The sequence below is a fragment of the Oncorhynchus kisutch genome, linkage group LG13, assembly GCF_002021735.2.
Source record: "Oncorhynchus kisutch isolate 150728-3 linkage group LG13, Okis_V2, whole genome shotgun sequence".
Taxonomy (NCBI): Eukaryota; Metazoa; Chordata; class Actinopteri; order Salmoniformes; family Salmonidae; genus Oncorhynchus; species Oncorhynchus kisutch.
Genome location: NC_034186.2, coordinates 16,696,196 through 16,717,601, shown reverse-complemented (window position 1 = coordinate 16,717,601; position 21,406 = coordinate 16,696,196). Strand labels below are relative to the sequence as shown.

Genomic DNA, 21,406 nt, shown 5'->3' with positions numbered 1-21,406 from the left:
TGCAATTAAAAATATTAAAAAATTAAAAAACAGATTAAGAATCTCTATTGGAAATACTTTTAGAACAGGAAAAGACTTAAGATGCCTAGGAAAATTACCGAAATTTTCTGCAGTCAACAAATAATGTCACCAAAAACAAAATGTTTGATTTAACTTTTATTTTTTATGGCTTTGTTTTTTTCTTATTGTTTTCCCCTTACTATAGGTATTTTTGGCACTACATAATTATCTGATAGGAGTGGGCATGTTAAAATGTTGTTTTTTGTTTGAACAAATGTCTATTCAAAGCTTTTATCCTTAAGCAAGCAAAGTATGAACACAGCTAATAAAAATAAAAGGATCATTTTTACCTCCTTTACACAAAATAAAAACACTTTTTGGACCCCTTCAGAAATGGGGGTATTAAAATATTTAACATTTGTATTACAAATCAATGTAATGAGACAAAACACGTAAAAACTGTACAAAAATGATAAAATTCATTTAAAAAAGTATTGTGACCAGATGATGCAAAGTTAAGATTATATAATTTTTGTTTTGTCAGGGTGAAGGACCATAACGCCTAAATGAAAGAAGATGCTATGGGAGCAGAGTTCACAATTCATTTCTTCTGCTGGATGTAGTTGAGGTTGATGTGATGTCGTCCGTGGGGGAGGAGCGGGAAATGCTGATTGGGGTGCACCACAGAACCTGGGGCGGGGCCAAGACAAAGAAGGAAGTAAAGTTAACTACAGTAGGGGCATTTTTGTAAGATCGAAGGGGATAATTATTTAGAGTAGACCAATCAATGAAGTATTACAAACTATACTAAATGAGAGGTGGATCCGTGGCATTCCCAACCCACCAGATATGCAATAATTAATTGTATTTTTTAAACGGACACCCGTTCTGAATGGACTCAAGGACAGACCGACCCGTTCCGAAAAGGACAGTTTGAAACTGACCCAAACAGACCCATGCTGGTTCAGGTTCCGAGACACTCGTTTAGATTCTAAATAAAGCTATTTAAAATATCCAATTGGGCGCTGCCAGCGCCATCAATAAACAAGCGATGTCGGCCAAATTAACTACAGTTACGTGTCCTTAAAAACGGCCTATAACAAATTATTTAAAAAAAACGATTAGTTGTGTTTCGACGTGTAGCGTATGGACTATACTTTGCTAATACAAAATGATATTCATTTTTTTTATATATATTTAAAAAGAGGCGAGCTTAGGCCTAGCCCTAGAACAGAAAAGATAGATAGGTATGCCGGTGTTGTGCCAAAAATCTCCCCCCTGCCAGACCCCCCCCCCCCTTCTAATTTCCTTAATTTTGTGGCTAGTGTCAAATAATTTCTGTCGAACTTCAAGTCAGGATAGGCAACCAAAAATGTATAATTAATTTGTGTGTTTTATTAAACATGGAGGAAGTAAAATGTTGGAAAGCAAATAAACCTTTCAGAACAACTATGGCTGAATTATTATCCATAGACTTTCAAAAATACTAGTCATATAAGACATGGGAGAGATGACGAATTTTGGCAAAGAGATTTATTTATAGACCAATACAAAAATCAGTAGCGGATTTAGGTACGCGACAAGGGCAGCCGCCCATGGCGGCATCTTGCCGGGGGTAGCACGGGGCGCCCCCGGTGTGTGCGCTGAACAACATCTGTCCCACATTCTCCAGCTACAGCGTTCACTTAGACTACGTATGGGTCCATGTTACAAATTCTATAAAGATGCTCAATGTAACAACCAAGCCCATTCCAATCAGGGCGCTATACAAGCTAGAACCACCACATACACTTAAAACAAATAGCCAAACCGAAAACTGCAGACAAAAATGCGTTCTGCTACTAAGATCAGTGAATGTAGGCTAAACTGACAAAGGAGTGAAGAGCAGAAATCTCAACTAGCAAGCAAGTCGCAGCAATGAAGAACGCGAAGGGGGAGGGGGGGGGGGGGATTTGGCAATACTCCAGCGCCATGTTCCCGACATCTTTTAAATCCTTGTCAGATTGTTAAACAGATATAGACTGACGCATAGCTTTATTTATACATTTTCTATCCAAATATGTTTTTATAAAGATAAGCATTATATTGTTAGATTAAAGGTGTAACTCAGGTAGGCATAAAACATTCTTCCTCACCTCAAGTTCAACTCTCGGTGTGCACTGCCTTCATAGGTCTGCAGTACCTAAGCCGAATAGGCATACCACACCAAACAATCACAAAAGTTGCTTAACTTTATTAGGGTAATATCAAAAGTAAGTCACTGTTCACCGGGAAAATAAGAATATTGCCGCAATAAATTGAATACCAACAAAGGTGACTGCCTACCGCAGGCCTACCCAACAAATGACAGTAATAGGTTAATGCCATTTCTTTTACAACAGGCCTACTTTTAGCCTTAAACTACTTAAAATACATAGCACAAAAATATAGATATGTTTTCATTGACAAAAAAATTTCAACAAAATGAAACACTTTTTGCATTGGTAATTTAAAGAACTGGTTTAGATAATTAAAATAGACCTACAATAGTAATAAATAAACAATAATGGACTGGACGATAAATGAAAATAAATTAGGTAGAAATATGCATCAAACCTGAATAACGAATTGCACAGTCCATTTGGCTGTGGCAACATTTTTCTCATCTTTGTCAACTACAATATCACAACTTGTCCCCGAGGACGTTCCCCTTGTCGACTTCTTTTCTCTTTCTCCTCTAACTTTCGTTATACTTCAATGAAAAAGGACTCAATCTTCACGATCAACAGTAGACAAGGGTAATTAACAGAACACGGGTCCAAATTGGGACCAACGGTAATACATTTTAATTGCACATACCTGGTATCCGTGGCAATTGTGTCAGACCCGACCCAGATCCGAGCCAAAAGTCAGATTTTAGGGCCAGGACCCGATTGGGTCCCGGGTCAGATCTCGGAATTTCGGGTCTGTTGAAACCGTGAAGACCTCTAATTCGCATCTATCTATCACAGAGCCTCTTACCTTGGGACATGAAGGGTTTGCCGGGTTGTGGGTAGCCCCCGTTGCCCTGCTGGATGAAGTTCTGTGGCATGCGGTAAGGCCAGGACGGGGACAGGGAGTAGTGGGCTGCATTGCTGTGCTCCCAGGTCCTAGAACCCTGCTGGCTCACACCCCCAAACTGGGTCTTGTAGCCTGGGTCTACAGGGAAAGGGAGGTCTTTAAATTTGGTCCACAAAACGTAATTGGAAAGTTTAAACAAGAAACTGCTCAGCCAACCACAATAATTTGATATCATCCTTCTGACCCAGCAACAGTTTAAGTGCACAGTGAATTAAGTGTGTAGCCCAAAACCACTGGTGTCTCTTACCTGACCACACAATCAGCACAGTTAACAAGGAAACAGAGAGTTACTGCTAAAGACAAGGACAGAATCTGACCAGTTAGTCAGACAAACCAACAAAGACAGACTGTTCTGACAACTAGCAGAGACAGAAAGAGCCCAGACAGAGACAGAGCCACCCAGTGTGTACCTGACTTCCCCACAGTGCCGTTAGCCACCATTGCCCCCTGTTGTGCCAGGTGGTTGTGCCAGTGCCTGTCCCGTCCCTGCCCTCCTCCCAGGCCCATGGGCCTCCCCGCCGGCTGGGCGAAGATGATGCTAGGGTCGTTTAGGTTCATAGGGCTAGGGCTGCCACCCCCCAAAGAGCCCCCTGGCCCTGTGTTCCCGTTCCCTGGGCCAGGGGCCTGGCGCAGAGGGAATTTAAGGCCGGGCGGGGAGGGCCCACCAGGGCCACTGGAAGTCTGGAGGATGGGGCCGTGGATGGGCCAGGAGTTGGAGGGGTGGTGGTGTTGGTGATGAACCTGGTGCCCCTGGGACTGATGTGACTGGTGCTGGTTGTGGTGGGACGGCAGCAGTCCCAGAGCAGTGAGAGCTGCAGAGTGGTGGTACTGGCCCGGGTGGGAGGGAGGGAAGCCGAAGAGAGAGAGGGGAACCTGGGGGTGTTGGGGCTGCTTAGGGGGTCCCACTCCAGCGGAGGTCTTGGAGGAGGAGGATTGGGGGGAGCTGGAGGATTGGCTGGAACCCTGGGAGAACAGGTTGGGCTGGGGGGAGTAGGGCGGAGTCTGGTGGGAATCAGACTGAGGAGGGGGGCGGGGGACAGCAGGGTAAGGATGTAGAGGGAAAGTCAGGAAATGCAGGAAGGGAAAGAGAGAAATCAATTAAAAGGCATCACCATACATAGAGGTCTGTACTGACAGATAAAGAAGCTAGCTGTAGCATGTTTGAACATGGTTAGGGTGGCTCAGGGAGAGAGACAACACCGAGTTGTACTCACACATTCGGAGGGTTGTCTGGTGCGTCCGGGGCGGTCCTGTGGAGGCTGGGGGATGGGGATGGACTGGGAGCTCACCATGGCTTGCACCATGTGGGGAACTGGAGGAAACGGAAGCAAACCATTACATCACTCAGTCATCGAGCCACTGCTGTCCTTGTCCTCTGCTGGGCGGTAGTAGTCATGACAAAACACAGGTCTTTAAAATCAACAATTACATACTGTACATGGGCTCCTATACAATACAGGAACGATAAGTTTTAGTTTGAAACGATTCGGTGCCATTCGGTTTGAATACAGAACAAATCGATTCGATTCGATGCAATACGATTTGATACACTAACATTTGTTGCACAAACACATTCATTTTCCATTCTAAATTAAAAATCTGCTGCTGATGGAGCTCATGAGCTGGGACTCTTAGAGCTGGATCTGTCTTTTTTGCAGATTCATGTTTGAGCTTTTAATATTTATCATTTACAAATTGGCTCTGACATACCCAATGAATATATAGCACAACTTTGGATTTCACTCCCATCTCAAAATCAAATGGTTTTAACCGTTTTTACAGATTGATCTTCTCGTCGTCTCTAGTTTTGGCCATGCAGTGCGACTCGCAAAAGTGATTGCTGGCCTCTCGAGCGGAGCAGTGGTCAAAGTCACTGAATCGCAATGCTAGCTGTGCCACTAGAGATTCTGGGTTCGAATCCAGGCTGTCGTCGCAGCCGCCCGCGACCGGGAGACCCATGGGGCGGCGCACAATTGGCCCAGCGTCGTCCAGGTTAGGGGAGGGTTTGGCCGGTAGGGATGTCCTTGTCCCATCGCGCACTAGCGACTCCTGTAGCAGGCCGAGCGCATGCCCGCTGACACGGTCGCCAGGTGTACGGTGTTTCCTCCGACACATTGGTGTGGCTGGCTTCCCGGTTATGTGGGCATTGTGTCATGAAGCAGTGGGGCTTGGTTAGGTTTCGGAGGACGCACGGCTCTCGACCTTCGCCTCTCCTGAGTCCGTATGGGAGTATGCAGCGATGAGACAAGACTAACTACTAATTGGAGACCACGGAATTGGGGAGCAAACGGGGTATATTTTTTAAAAGTGATTGCTGTCCTCGTTATGAAATAATTAACTTTACACTGGTGTGGTGGGACGGCATTGTTCGAAGCAAAACTACCAAAAATATTGCTGATGGTGAACCTGAACAATCAAAATAAACATTTCAAGCACTGTTCAGCAGGTAGGCCAACAGCCAGTTGTCTCTGCGATAGCTTACTTTTATTCCAGTAAATCAGCGCACAGATGACAACCTAAATGACATCCGACTGATGCATGCTACATTTGGATCTGTTTAGGGTCCGCAGACTGATACACTTGTATCTTAAACATTTGAATTGGGGACCAATGCGTATCGGTGAATCGTTACATTCCTACCTGAATTTGTCTAAATTAAATTCTTGTTTTGCTCTGTTTGCTTCTCAAATGGTAGACTGTTCATGTAATTCATTCACCCCAGAAGTGTAATTATTAGACCAATACGGTAGCAAACAGTTGCAAAAGTCTTTTACTCCAAACAGAAAACGGTTTGGCAATGAAAACAGGACTTTCTATTCGACAAATTCAGGTAGGTTCCTCCCTGTTTAATTTCTGTTTTCTTCCTAGCGGATACACCCTCGATCAGGTGTGTGTGTGTGTGTGTGTGTACCTAGTCCCACTGCGGCTCTCTGTCTAAGATGACGGTACTCTTGGCAGTCCCTCCGTACGTGACCCATGTCACCACACTGGAAACAGCGACGCTCCCGCAGCTCATGATCGTCTCCCTCCTTCACATCCTCCTCTTTCTCGTTCTCCTTCTTCCTCATCCCCCTGTTCAGACAGACACGCACACAGAAGCAGAGGATTAGCTCACTCAAACATGCAGCCACCACTTGACATAGGTTCAAATACTATTATAAATCATTTCAAATACTGTATCTGTGCTTGAGTGAGCTCGTCTTCCAACAGAACCAATGCAACAAAAAGTCTCAAAAGTGCAAAGCCCTCCCACCTGGAATAATTTCAAATAGTATTTGAACCCAGGTCTGTCACACACACACACGCTAGTTCCGAAAGAAACTCACTGATGTTCTCTCCCAGTGTACCTGCGTCTCTTGGGGCAGTCCTTCATATAATGGCCGATCTTGCCACAGACCCGACAGCACCTGTCATTAGGTGCCAGCTCCCCGTCCGTTAGCACCTTGGAGTCAAAGAAGTAGTACTGCACCACAGAAGAAACAATGTTAGACAAATTGAATCATTTGACATCAACAGTGTACAGCCCGGGAAACAATGCCCATAATTACAACGGGTCTCAGAGTGCGGATCTTGGATCAGGTCCCCTTCTTGTTCATCATCATTTAAAAAAGGCAAAAATGATCCTATATCAGCACTCTGAATACAACCCTGTATCTAGTGTGTGCCGTACCGCCTCCAAGCCAGGCTGGGGGTAGAAGGGAGTACCAAACAGCTTCCTGCCGTTGATAAAGGCCTTCATGATGAAGTTAGTCACTAAGGAGAGACAGAGAAGGGGTGTGTTGGGGACCATGATCACTGAACTACTACAGGGAGCACAGACCATAATCACTGAAATACTGTGGTAGATGATACATACTTGGCCTGATAAGGATAACTTAGGAGTAAGGTGGCAAAACTCTCAATAAATTCTGTGATTTTCCAGAAATCCTGGATGGCGTACTCCGGATTTCCTGCTCATTATCTCCTGACAACCTCCAACCAGGATTTCGGGTAAACTAGGGAATTTATTGAAAGTTCCTGAAATGTTGCAACCCTACTGAGGAGACATAGTTCACTTACTTTTGCGAGAAACTCCAGCACCAAGATTGTGATTCAAGTCAAAGGGATCTAAGGAACAAACAAAAAGTAACCAGTGATCAATCGGTCCTTTCATCATCACAACCATGTGAGTGAGAAGGAAAGTTTCACTACCTTCAATAGCGATGCACTTGGAGGTCCACTGCTTCTCGAAGGTGGTGAGTCGTTTCCTCTGGCGGATGCTAATGACATGCTCCTTAAAGTCAAACTCCTCGGTGTAGAACCTGAGCAGGCCTAGCCACAGCTCCCCCACAGACTCACGGTTTTGCTGCAGCTCTGGCAGATGACGACGCTATGAGGGAGGACAAGGGACAGCGAGCTTTTATCAGAACTCTTTAATAGAACGCTTTAGACTACAATGACTAGTAAGAAAAACAACAAACGTATTCAAGATCATCATTTAGGAGAGACAGGTGTGTGTAGGATTTGCTACATTCAGTTGTGTTGATGACTTAACTCACCAGTTCCTCGAGGTCATCACAGAAGAAGGCATTCCAACCATCCACCATCCTCTGTGGTACAGTATGTCCGTCAAAGATCTAAGGAACAGGTGGACATTGGGTTATTTCCTAAAGCTTTTACAAAGACTGAGTGGCTTCTGTTGGTGTCAGCTACATCCACACTGACTGGCTATAACAGGATGGACCTGTAACAAGGGTTAGCAGAGGGTAAGTGAACAGTACCTCTTGGAGAACAGGGATGACGGGGGGCTTTCTCTGCTGCAGGAAGTAGAGCACCATCAGGATGTATGCATAGGACGACAGACTTCCTCTGGACGCGTCACCTATGTCGCAGCGCTTTGCAAACACCTTCATGGTGTATCCCAGGAACTGCACGCGCGGGTCTAGAGCAGCGTAGGTAGCCAGCATTCTGGTGTTGTGTTGAGCCTGAAAGAGGAGCGACGCCAATGAATCCATACAGATGGATAGTACACAATCACTGATTACACAGCAACTTAGCTTGACTTACAAAGGACATGTTACCCAATGATAGTACTCTGTCCCTTACCAGTCCTTGTTATGGCTATCTGTAACGTTAAGTAATGATCTCCGTTTACTCACCAGCGTATTGTAGAGGCTGATGTCTGCCTCCAGTCCGCTCGGTCTGTGTTCAAACTTCACAATAGGCACTTTGGCTGTTGTAATAGGCAGGATGTTCCTCAGACCTGACAGAGGAAAACACAGGTCATCAATCACCAAGTCACAAAATATGACCGTCTGCATTCATAACAAGTAGTCAAACCACGCATCCTGAAAGGGGTCAATGTAATGTGCTATGAAAGAACCTCTTTTACCTGCGTGTTTCTTTAGCACCTTGGCTAGGTCTTCGATGATCTCCTTGCAGTTCAACTTCTGTTGAGTAGAGGGATAGACAGATATACAGCTCAGAATGACTGGGGAGACAAAGACCTGTGGGAATGAGTTTCAATATTCAAAATGGACACCAATCACAGTGAGCCCACGTACCTCTCCGGTGTCGTGGCCCTCCAAGGTCATGCAGATGTCCAGGTCACTGTCACGGAAACCAAAGCCGTTCTTGGAGGAGCCAAACAAACACAGCTGGGCCTCGTCTGTGTGATGATATCATAGATGTTTTATAATACCGAGGTGGTACTACACAGAATAGTAAGTTCCATATTCTTGTGAACTGCTGTTACATATGCAATTCAGTTCTGTACGTACCATTGTATTCCTTTCGTATAAACCTCTCCAGACTACCCATGACCTGCTCTCTCTTCTGCTGCTCTCCAAGAGAGGGGGACAGCTCATCTACAAACAATCATAAAGTATAAAAAGTATATTTAGCGTGTTTGAGTATTCCTATTTGTGCATTTGTGCATGTGAAGTCTATATATACAGGTTTTACCAGTGTAGTGTTCAAGACATGTCTTAGCATGTCTTAGCTCCATAATATAGAAGATCTGCTTGGACAAAATCTGGACATAATCACTCAAACCAACTCCTTGCAAGACAGCAGAATGATGTTAAGCAGCAAATGATTTACGGTAGCAGAGTCTACAAAGGCCATCCAGGATGTCTCTGAAGCGATCGGTCATGGGAGGCAGCGATTTGAGCTCGATCTTCTTGAAGTCCTCAGGACAATCGTCCTTCAGATGGCCATCTCTCTTACAGATGCTGCACACGACTGTAGGAGGCTGCAGAGAAAATAAATAAAGATAATTAAGCAAAGCCTGTGAACTTAATTCTGGAACTTACACTAAACTTCTGTCAAAGCAAGTCTAGAATTTTCATTATCCAATTCAAACAATCAAAAAAGCATTTTGTACAGGTACCTTTCCTCCTGTGAAGATCATCCTGTCAAATATATAATGCAGGTCCTCTGGTGCAATATGTCCCTGCATCTTAAACACAGGCTTAACTTCCTCTTCCCCCTCTTCATCACTGTCCAGCAGGCCGTTCTGGGGCGAGGGGGAGGCGGAGGAATACTCCAGGGTAGCGCCAGGCTCAGCTCCAGTCCCATCTGTAGAACTGTCCCCCTCACTGAGGACCAAGTCCATAAGGCCAGCGTTTAATGCCCGCTCTGCGCCAACCTCTTCATCACTTTCAAACTCATCATCCTCCTTCTGTCCTGTCTCAGAGCTCAGACTGTTCCCTTCTTTCCCATTGCGCTCTCCACCTCCACTCTTCTCAGCCACCTCTTCTCCCTTTCCGCCTCCTTCCTCCGGTTTCATGTCGCCATGTTTGCATGTCTTCTTGCCTCTCTGGCGCCCTCCTGTGTCCCTGTCCTTGCTCTGCGGGCAGGCAAAGTATTTGTAGGCAGTACGAAAGCGCTCCTGGACGTACTCAAAGACCATCTGACTGTTCAGGCTGCGGGCAACATTCCTCTTCAGGGCAAACGGATCTGAGAAGAAATAGAAGAGGATAAGTTTAAAGGTGGTAGAGCAGTGGTGTAGAAACTGACTAAAATAACTAGCCATGAAAAAATAGTTGATTCTGACCACCACATTACTTTAAGCTATTCACACCTAGTAAGTCAGCAGTCTCATTGAGGGAGACAAGTAGAAAGGACAAAAGTGGTAACAATCGAAGGGAGCTAGTCATATAGAAAACAAATCAGACTGTCTGCCATTTAGAATTGTGTGTGGGGGAGTCACATAGAAATAAGAATGAACAGAATGGGCTTGGAACCTCTAACCCTGGCAATTTAACTCATGGGTACACTCGCAATAGCTGTCTAGTATTGTGACGCAATAATTTCCATGGTAAAATAGAATGTTCATTCAAATGATGTTAACTGATGTGGTTCATGCAATTGTATGTATTGTTTGTAATGACATTTGAGTTTAATCAACAAATCACAGCACAAATTGATAGGTACACTTCCTGCTTTGCTCCTATGGGTACACTCACAATGGTTGCCGGTCCACCCATTATGCCATAATTGATTGATCATGTCTATCTGCAACATTCTGAATGTTTAATCTCTGAATACCCTGTTCAGTGGTCACTCTCCCTCACCCTTGATGGCCGCCTGTCTGTTCAGTGGTCCGTCTCCCTCCCCAGCCTGTCTGTTCAGTAGTCTCTCCCTCGATGGCCCGCCTGTCTGTTCAGTGGTCCGTCTCCCTCTCCCTCCCCAGCCTGTCTGTTCAGTAGTCTCTCCCTCGATGGCCAGCCTGTCTGTTTAGTGGTCTCTCTCACTCAGTCTTACCCTCGATGGCCAACCTGTCTGTTTAGTGGTCTCTCTCACTCAGTCTTACCCTCGATGGCCAACCTGTCTGTTTAGTGGTCTCTCTCCCTCAATCTTACCCACGATGGCCAACCTGTCTGTTTAGTGGTCTCTCTCACTCAGTCTTACCCTCGATGGCCAGCCTTCGTCGGGGCCAGTTCTTCATCTCTCTGGAGAGGAGCTCTTTGAGGCGGATGCTGATGATGCGTTCCTCCAGGGCGAACTCCAGAGTGTAGAACCGAAGCAGCTCCAGCCACAGCTGGCCCAAGGACACCCCCTTACCCAGGTCCAGGGCCAGGCGCGTCTGAGAGGGAGCAGAGCGAGAACAGAGTGAGATGGGACATATGAACTAAGCCTAAGACTACATGGACAGTAACCACAAAGAAGAACAGAGGCACTCAACGCCATAGGTGGAATTGATAAAAAAGTAAATGGACTGGTGTAAGAAATATGGTGAGTAATCAGTCTAGCTAACACACAAATACAATGCTTTGTAGCACTCCTGAGAAAAGGGGATACACTCAGTCCTTTGAACTCTGCTTTTAGTACTGCAGAATGTAAACATATTACAATAAGCAGTCATATCATTTCTTAAATGAAACAACTTTATTTGAAAAAGAAAGCCTTGTCGAGAATACTCACCATTCCCTCTGTATGCTGGTTCTTCATAGCTGGTTTCTTCTGCTCAGGCTTGACCTTTCCTCCTTCCCCCCTGCCGTCCCCCCGTCCCTCTGTACTGGGGGGCCGGTGCTCCCACCCCACAAATATATCCATCTCTATCCCTGTTAGATGGTACTCATCCACAGCCTTCACATCAAAGCCTTCGATCTGAAATCAACCACATAAAGTTATAAACAGCATTAACAAAAACAGCAACAAGCACAGTGAAAACATCTTAAACAAAAGCAAAAAAAATATGACCGGAAAGAAAATGAATCAGTTCAAATGTGTGCAGCAAGTGGTGACTATTTTAATAAAATATCGACCTTTGTGTGGTGTCACCTACCCAGTAGCCGAAGTAGACAGGAAGGATGGGCTCTCTGCGTTGTTGGAGGAAGAAGATGACCATGAGGGAGAAGGAGTAGGACGGAATTCCCCCTTCTGCCTGGCAGTCAATGTGGCACAACTAGAGGGACAAACAAGCACACAAACGATAGTCTTTATTTAAATCAGGTAAGTCATTAAGAACACATTCTCTCTGGTCAGGGGCTGTCGTTGTCATCACAACCACTAAAGCGACAATATGCTAAGTTAGGTAAAGCAACCATATAATTTACAATGAAATCCACTCTACACATAAATGCTGGTTCAGTCATCAAAGGCCAATACATTTAGTTACATTTGCTATTTCCACTAAAAGCACTCGCGTCAACTAGACAGATGCTATTTATATCATATGCTGGTATCCATAAAATACTATTTTCCCTAGACCAGCCTTACCTTAGCCCAGAGGCGGAAGGCCAGGACCAGAGGCACCAGTCTGGGTTCCAGTCTAGCTAGGGCAGCCAGGTGGTTGGTGGTGAGGCAGGCCACATCATTACCTGCACTCACCTTGCACATCAACCCACTGTGGAGATACAACCCTGATCAGTGTGTTGTATTCATTAGACACCAAACGGAAGAAAACGTACTGAAGCAGAGATGGGTTACCTGAACTTGTCCAATAAGGAACTCTCATTTTTATTTTGTTGCAAAATGTTTTGCTATGCTGTACCCAGGAATTAAAAATGCACCCAGGAACAACTAACTCAGAGGATATTTCAAAAAAGTAGGTTGTAAATGGATAACAATAGAGCTCATAGAAAACAGTAGAATTAACCTTCCACTGACCTGTTGACATCTCTGCAAAACACTACCGGAACTTTGGCGTGAAAGTCAGACTCAACCTCAGAATATTGAGCTGGAAAAAGAAAGGCCAACATTCTTTGACTGCTCCCAAACCCAACACAATTATCTCCTGGCTGGCTACCTAATTTACATAGCTTAACACCTGAAAAGGATTAAACAATCGAATTTACCAAAGGTGTTTGTATTAAAACTACTGTACATTAGTTCGGATTTCTATTAATTTTATTTTCTCATAACCTTCATTCGAGGTGGTTAATATGAGCTCTCCAAGCTAACAAATAACTCAATATAGATTCTTATACTGAATTTACAGTCTCTCTCAACACTGCGTGTGTGTGTGTGTGTGTGTGTGTGTGTGTGTGTGTGTGTGTGTGTAGCACACCACTGTTCTTCACGATTTCCAATACTTGTATCAGCACATCTGGTTGAGTCATCTAGAGAGACAAAAACATTAAATGTATTATTAAGAGTCAAGGCATCAACATTTATCATATTAAATTCAATCACATGTCTTCATAAAGCAGTTTATACATCATCAGCAGCAGTCAAAGTGATTTTACTGTGACCGCAGCCTAGAACCCAAAGACCTAACAGGAGTGGAGGCAAATCATATTCAGTCCACAGTTCATTTGAGTCCTGTTTTAGTGTCCTGTCTAGGAGTCCAATCATTCACAGGTTCTTGGATCCCTCCAACTGATAAATATACCCAATCAGTTAAACCCTATCCAAGACAATCAAGGTGAAAGCGATCAGAGATCATCCGATACAGACTGACAATACGGCAATAATGCAAATCAAGGCTGTGTCCCAATAGTCTTGAATAACCTCCTTCCTGTTTCCTACGTTGATTCCCACTGATCTTACAATCATTTGACTTGCACCCACATTGCATTTAACACCTGCACACTTCGCATTTACACTCAGTGGCCAATTTATTAGGTACACCCATCTAGTACTGGGTCGGACACACCTTTGCTTCCAGAACAGCCTGAATTCTACGGGCCATTGAATCATTGCTCAATTGGTATCAAGGGACCTAACGTGTGTCAGGAAAAAAACATTCCACACACCATTACAGCACCACCACCAGCCTGTACTGTTGACACCAGGCAGGATGGGGTCATGGTCTCATGCCGATTTCGACAATCCAGACTCAGGAACCGGGATTCGTCGAACAAGGCACTGTTTCTCCACTCCTCAATTGTCCAGTGTTGGTGATTGCACGCCCCCCGGAGCCGCTTCTTCTTGTTTTTAGCTGATAGGAGTGGAACCCGGTGTGGTCGTCTGCTGCAATAGCACATCCCTGACCAGGACCGACGAGTTGTGCATTCCGAGATGCCGTTCTGCGCCATTTGTGGCCCGACTGTTACCTTGCATGATTCGCCTTTGACCTCTCATCAACAAGCTGCTTTCACCCACAAGACTGCTACTGACAAGATGTTTTTTTGTTTGTCGCACCATTCTCGGTAAACCCTAGACACTGTCATGCGTGAAAAGTCCAGGAGGACGTTTGAGACACTGGAACCGGCACTCCTGGCACAGATGATCATACCACGCTCAAAGGTCACTTGTTTTGTCTACTAACGTTCAATCGAACAGTAACTGGATGCCTGTCTGCCTGCTTTATATAGCAAGCCAAGGCCACGTGACTCACTGTCTGTAGGAGCGAACCATTTTCGTGAACAGGGTGGTGTAGCAAATAAACTGGCAATTGCGTAATTATAATTTGCATTAGTGAGTTGTTAACCTCTCTTGGGTAGGGGGAAGTATTTTCACATCTGGATGAAAAGCGTGCCCAAAGTTAACTGCCTGTTACTCAGGCCCAGAAGCTAGGACATACATATAATTGGTCGATTTGGATAGAAAACTCAAAGTTTCTAAAACTATTAAAATAATTATAAACATTGTTTGACTTGTTTGGATAAGTTTATTGGTAACGTTTGGGATTGATTTTGAAGGAGGGAAACCGGTGGATTATTGAATTAAGCGTGCCAGCTAAACTGAGTTTTTATGGATATAAAGAATGACTTAATCGAACAAAAGGACCATTTGTGATGTAGCTGGGACCTTTTGGAGTGCCAACAGAAGAAAAACTTCAAAGGTAAGGCATTTATTATATCGATATTTCTGACTTTCGTGACTTTTTTTCAACCTGCCTGGTTGAAAAATGTTTTTCATGCTTTTGTATGCGGGGCGCTGTCCTCAGATAATCGCATGGTGTGCTTTTGCAGTAAAGCCTTTTTGAAATATGACACAGCGGCTGGATTAACAAGAAATTAAGCTTTTTTTAAATGTAAAACACTTGTATTTTCATGAATGTTAAATATTTATATTTCTGTAATTGGAATTTCGTGCTCTGCAATTCCACCAGATGTTGGTCAGGTGGGACGCTACGGTCCCACCTGCCCATAAGAAGTTTAGAAACAGACAAGACTTACAGTGGAGGGGTAGGTGACGTCAATGTTGATGTCACTTGTCTTGAAGGCAAATCGGGTGAGACAGGAGCCGTAGAGGCGGAGGGCGCAAACTGAAAAGAAAAAAACGTCAACAAAAGCCATTAATTAACCAGGGATCTATTGATACCATACATTAACCAGGGATATACTCATACCATTCATTAACCAGGAATCTATTCATACCATACATTAAACAGTATTCTATTCATGCCATACATTCAACAGGATTTCATTCATACCATTTCCCTACTATTGCATTTTATTTGTTTATTGCCACCCTGGGAACCTTTGCCACTCCTGTAAGCCGATACTTACAATAAGCTACTTTCAACCATCTAGACATGGCAGATGAACAGTCTAGATGACAGGAAGGAGACAGGAGGATAGAAATACTTTACCCAATTTTACCTACCTCATCCCCATACTGTTTACATTTATTTACTTTTCTGCTCTTTTGCACACCAGTATCTCTACCTGCACATGACCATCTGATCATTTATCACTCCAATGTTAATCTGCAAAATTGTAATTATTCACCTACCTCCTCATGCCTTTTGCACACAATGTATATAGACTCTTGTTTTTCTGTGTTACTGACTTGTTAATGGTTTACTCCATGTGTAACTCTGTGTTGTCTGTTCACACTGCTATGCTTTATCTTGGCCAGGTCGGAGTTTCAAATGAGAACTTGTTCTCAACTAGCCTACCTGGTTAAATAAAGGTGAAATAAAAATAACATTTTAAAACCTTGGTTACCTGAGAGGTGCTGCTGGATGATGATCTCCATCCTGGTGACCACTTCCTTTCGCGTCAGGAAGTCCTGGTCAGAGATACCATGTTGTTGGGTGACCTGAAGGACGGCTGCGTCCACGGCTCTGAGCTGGGCTGGGGAGGGGGCAGGCAGCGCACGCAGCTCATTCTCCTCCTGCTTCTCCTAAACACAACACAGGGGAGAGGGACAAAGGCAGGGTGAATCCAAATCCCCTCTAATGGCACTGTCTAATCGATTGGAGAGAATGTGGACAGAATTTGGGGTTTGGGGGAGATACAAAATGGCCGACGTAGGCTTAGAAAGCAGCAAAATAGTACGAATGTATACAGATAGACCAATAAGCTCCACCTCAATTAACCATTTCCACTTCTGAAATAACAAAGATGGAAATAACAACCTAGGATTTTCTTTCAAGTTACAGTACATATCAGTTGTTAGAGAACATGACAATTATGACAAAATAAATAAAAGTTGCTAACTTTTTCTCTCACCATGATGCTCTTCTTGTGTCTCTTTTCCTTGATGTGTTTGTGTGCCCCCTGTATGTTCTCTATGTGTATTGAACATAGCTTGCATAGGTACTGGAAGTTAGGGTACTCTGGAGACGGCTGTAGAGACAGAAAGCAGTGAAACCAATTATATATGTGAGAGACCAGTCACTGATAGTGCCCCTCACTGTACACATGCAAAAAAAAATGTTTTAACCCCTCAGCGATGTGTTGAACTGTTGACTATTAACATTGTTATTGTTTTTCCTGGTGGAGGGTTCTCAGCAACAAACAACAAGTTGATAAGACATCTGACCTAAGAAGTTGCCTTAAAATGTAAAATTGTGTCCACAAATTCCAGTCAACTGTTACAGACAACACAGTGGCTTCAGGAAGTATTCACACCTTGACTTTTTCCACATTTTGTTGCGTTATAATCAGAATTTAAAATGGATTTAATTGAGATTTTGTGCCACTGATCTATACACAATATCCCACAATAATCAAAGTGGATTTCTTCAAAGAACTGTTTACAAATGAATAAAAAACTCAAAGCTGAAATGTATTGACTCAATAAGTATGAAAAGAATGAGAAAAATATTCCAAAGCATGCATCCTGTCTGCAATATGACACTAAAGTTACACTGCAAACTTTTTGTCCTGAATACAAAGCATTATGTATGGGGAAAACCCAACACATCACCGAATACCAGTCTTCATATTTTCAAGCATGGGGGTGGCTGCATCACGTTATGGATATGCTTGTCACCTGCATGGACTAGGGAGTTTTTTTTGTTGATAAAAATAAATAGAAGAGCTAAGCACAGGCAAAATCCTAGAGGAAAACATGGGTCAGTCCACTTTCCAACAGACACTAGCGGACAAATTCACCTTTCAGCAGGATAATAACTGAAAACTCAAGGTCAAATATATTGGAGTTGCTTAGCTAACAAAAAGATGACAGTGAATGTTCCTGAGTGGCCTAGTTACAGTTTTGAATTACATCTGCTTGAAAATCTATGGCAAGGCTGAAATGGCTTTCTAGCAATTATCAACAACCAACTCGACGGAGCTTGAAGTGTTTAAACAATCCAGGTGTGTGAAGCTCTTAGAGACTTACCCAGAAAGACTCACAGCTGTAATCGCTGCCAAATGTGATTCCAACATCTATTGACTCAGGGGGTTCGATACTTATCTAATCACAGATTATTAGCATTTACTAATCTTTAAAACATGTTTAAAAAATCTTCCACTTTGACATGAGTATTTTGTGCACATCTATGACAAAAAAAAGGACAATTAAATCCATTTTAATCCCAATTTGTAACAAAATATGGAAGAAATTAAGGGGTGTTAATACAGACAACTGATAAACTGAAGTAACTTATGTTCTCGCCTCACCTTGACCAGTCTGTGTATGTAGTCTCTGTACAGGCGATCTTCAGCCTGTCTGAGACCCAGCTTCTGCTCAGAGGTCATGTTCCTCCCATGACCCTCCTCATTGACCGCTGACCCCTCCACAGCAGGTTGCCCTGTCTCCAACACAGCACCAGCCTTCACACCTGAAAACACAGACAAACCAACTCTTCACTTACAGTCAGCATGTAGATAACAAATTTTATGACCAGGAAGTGTTTATATAACAACAACAAAAACTGCAACAGGACTCTAACACAGACATATTCTAGCAGCAAATGGCTCAAACATTAAACAGTTATGTAGCTAAAGTATAGAATAACGCACCAGGAGACTTCTCCTTCAACAGCCCCATCTTGGGGGTCTTGGTCTGTGCAGTAAGGACTTCGTCAGATGAGTTGGACACCGTACCTGCCCCTGTGTCTCTCCCTCCACCAGCCGGACTCCTGTCTGAAGCCACCATGGGCCTAGCATCACCCCCCTGCCAAGCCTGCTGCTGGCCTCCCAGTCCCACCTTCCCCTTCCTCCTCTCCCCAGAGCTGGTCCTCCCAGTCAGCCTGCGAGGCTTCCCTCTCCCTGGATCCTGAGGGCTGGCCGTGGAGGCTCTGCCTGTCCCACGGTTACTGCCTTGGTCCTTATGGTCCTCCCTGGCTGTGGTGATGTTCTCCTTGCTCCGGCAGGCAGTGGCAGGCTTGGGGCCAGACCCCTCTCTCTGTGTCGCTGGAGCCTCTTTCAGGGACCTGGAGCTGGTGGAGGATGGAGCTGTGGCTCCCCTGTCCTCATTGCGTGAGGGCTTGATTAATTTTAGGGGGCTTTTTGATTCCTCCATGCCACGATCCAGTCCTCTCCCTCACCCGGGCTGAAGAGAACTAACTACTACTCTGTATTGAGGATGGGGAGGCAGCTAGTTCAATGAAACTCTGAAGAGATGAAAGTCATACATTTTTGGCATTACTTACATTGATCTTAAAAGAACAATAGCCTAAACTATTCATAGACACTTAAAACTATCAAAACATAGCATATTGAACTAATTCTGGATCTGCTAGGAAGAACTGAGAAAGTAGCCAGTGGCAAAACATTTAGCTTGCAATGAAGCCACAAAGGCCTGATCAAACAAGTACATCCTAGTTATGAACACATATGGGTTACAGTAGTTAGACCAGTGCATAAAGGGTAGTAATAGAACTTGCGAATTTTATTGCAAATATACATTATTACGATATAACGAAGAGTGGCTAGCTAAGAAACAAGTGCTTCAGCCTAGGTTTTGTTTGTTATGAAACGAAACCAACCCACAATATACTGCAAGGGCCTTCTCGCGTAGCGAGACACACTGCAGATGGAAACAAACGGGGCAAGTGACATTTACAATAACAGCTAGACAAATACATACCGTGCAGCTAGAGCAGACTTGTTAGCTACCTGACAAATGTTTGTATTTGCTAACGGTAGCTAACTAGCCACCTCGTAAATCGAAGTACCTGATAAATGGCTAGCTAGCAAGTTAGCCATCTATCCGCTAGCTGGCCAGCGGCTGGTAAGCCTTTCTATAAAGTGTTTGACTAGCCACCCGACCCTATAAAACTGACACACGACAAAAGCACCAGAACATGAAAAATAATATACAATGCCTTACTGTAACATGCAGATTTTAGCTCTAAAATACGTCTAATTTCTCTTAATCTTCCTGCTCAGTATTTTGTTGTTTTCATTCACGGATCAAAACCATTGCGGTATGATCAAAACAGCACCATAGACGCCATGTTAATTCTTGCATAGGGCATTGTGGGTACCTTTATTGAATGTAGGTGTATCAAAGAATATGGATATACAGACAAGAAAGAAACTTGTCTAACCGCCCTAACAATGGGAGTCGGCACCTCGGGCTGTCTTCCTCCCGCCTATCTTTCTTTGGATTGGTGCATACATCTCATTATTTTAATACTTTTTTGAATATTCGATGAGGGTTGTCGTCAACCGCCAGTAATCTCCACGGATATAGATGGTATACTGCCAGCCTCATGCCATGAATATCTATATCTATCTGCGCTTCCTCTCTGGTTGTATTCATGAAAGCATTATGGGATGAAAGCCATTGAAATTTTAAGGAAGTATTTTTAATGTAAAGTCAATTTAAATTCATAGAAAATTGGCAAGAAATACAAAAGTATTTGGAGGGATGGGGTCCCTGAACCATTTACAGTGGGTTGTATTCATGAAAGTCTTATTGATAGAAAATAGCCAAAGCCCAAAAATACAAAAGCAGGGTGAATTCAGAAAAAGGGAGAGACATTTTGCTTTTCCATTATATATTATTTAGCGCAACACCTAATACATTTCTAAAAGGATATTCCCTAATCACACAAAAAAATAACATGTTGATATGATATTTGCAGGAGGCATGACACACACATTTGTGTACACAACCAAAACCATATTTTCTGTTCACATTTGGTAAACTGGGACACAATTATCATAGTCCTAATAGTTTTTAAAAAATTTATTTTTATTTCACCTTTATTTAACCAGGTAGGCTAGTTGAGAACAAGTTCTCATTTACAACTGCGACCTGGCCAAGATAAAGCAAAGCAGTGCGACACAAACAACAACACAGAGTTACACATGAAATAAACAAACATACAGTCAATAATACAATAGAGAAAGTCTATATACAGTGTGTGCAAATGAGGTAGGATAAGGGGGGTGAGGCAATAAATAGGCCATAGTGGCGAAATTATTACAGTATGGCAAATTAAACACTGGAGTGATAGATGTGCAGAAGATGAGTGTGCAAGTAGAGATACTGGGGTGCAAAGGATAAAAATAAACCAAATCAATAATAATATGGTGATGAGGTAGTTGGGTGGGTTATTTACAGATTGGCTATGTACAGGTGCAGTGATCTGTGAGCTGCTCTGACAGTTGGTGCTTAAAGCTAGAGAGGGAGATATAAGTCTCCAGCTTCAGTGATTGTTGCAGTTCGTTCAGGTCATTGGCAGCAGAGAACTGTAAGGAAAGGCGGCCACAGGAGGAATTGTCTTTGGGGGTGACCAGTGAAATATACCTGCTGGAGCGCGGTTCTGTGGGTGGGTGTTGCTATGGTGCCCAGTGAGCTGAGATAACGCCTTGAGCCAGTGGGTTTGGCGACGGATATGAAGCAAGGGGCAGCCAACGAGAGCATACAGGTCGCAGTGGTGAGTAGTATATGGTGCTTTGGCGACAAAACGGATGGTACTGTGATAGACTGCATCCAATTTTCTGAGTAGAGTGTTGGAGGCTATTTTGTAAATGACATTACCAAAGTCAAGGATCGGTAGGATAGTCAGTTTTACGAGGGTGTGTTTAGCAGCATGAGTGAAGGATGCTTTGTTGCAAAATAGGAAGCAGATTGTAGATTTAATTTTGGATTGGAGATGCTTAATGTGAGTCTGGAAGGAGAGTTTACAGTCTAACCAGACACCTAGGTATTTGCAGTCAGAACTTTCCAGAATAGTGATGCTGGACGGGTGGGTAGGTGTGGGCAGCGATCGGTTGAAGAGAATGCATTAAGTTTTGCTTGC

General features: G+C 43.7%; 1 protein-coding gene across 10 annotated transcripts; it reads right to left on the bottom strand.

The window, feature by feature from the left end:
• Positions 1-143: 143 nt before the first annotated feature.
• LOC109902805 (terminal uridylyltransferase 4) lies at positions 144-19,741 on the bottom strand. Of its 10 annotated transcripts, XM_020499457.2 has the most exons (30): positions 19,483-19,633; positions 18,171-18,763; positions 17,829-17,989; positions 16,419-16,547; positions 15,924-16,101; positions 15,150-15,238; positions 13,094-13,145; positions 12,694-12,763; positions 12,304-12,430; positions 11,870-11,989; positions 11,506-11,691; positions 10,993-11,167; positions 9,470-10,038; positions 9,181-9,331; positions 8,859-8,945; positions 8,643-8,746; positions 8,471-8,528; positions 8,238-8,341; positions 7,860-8,063; positions 7,638-7,715; positions 7,291-7,468; positions 7,159-7,206; positions 6,770-6,852; positions 6,426-6,562; positions 6,011-6,171; positions 4,314-4,411; positions 3,510-4,116; positions 3,001-3,177; positions 2,136-2,182; positions 144-690 (listed from the first exon to the last, which is right to left on the bottom strand). In XM_020499457.2, the coding sequence occupies exons 2-29, from the start codon at positions 18,670-18,672 to the stop codon at positions 2,166-2,168; spliced, it is 4,650 nt and encodes a 1,549-aa protein (XP_020355046.1). In that variant the 5' UTR covers positions 18,673-18,763; positions 19,483-19,633; the 3' UTR covers positions 144-690; positions 2,136-2,165. The 10 variants fall into 10 exon arrangements, 8 of the variants coding, with proteins under 8 accessions (XP_020355046.1, XP_020355042.1, XP_031641555.1 ...); XR_004202339.1 differs by lacking the exon at positions 2,136-2,182 and having other exon boundaries at positions 3,973-4,116; XR_004202340.1 differs by lacking the exon at positions 2,136-2,182 and having other exon boundaries at positions 3,973-4,116; positions 16,431-16,547.
• Between the last annotated feature and the right edge of the window lie 1,665 nt (positions 19,742-21,406).

What these genes read in the sequence shown, in the direction of transcription:
- LOC109902805 (XM_020499453.2), bottom strand. Translation starts at nt 18,672, where the DNA reads ATGGAGGAATCAAAAAGCCCCCTAAAATTAATCAAGCCCTCACGCAAT. An exon ending in CCTTCCGCCTCTGGGCTAAG is followed by an intron (nt 11,990 to 12,303) that starts GTAAGGCTGGTC and finishes TTGTCCCTCTAG; the next exon opens with TTGTGCCACATTGACTGCCA. An exon ending in CAAGTGCATCGCTATTGAAG is followed by an intron (nt 7,207 to 7,290) that starts GTAGTGAAACTT and finishes TTTGTTCCTTAG; the next exon opens with ATCCCTTTGACTTGAATCAC.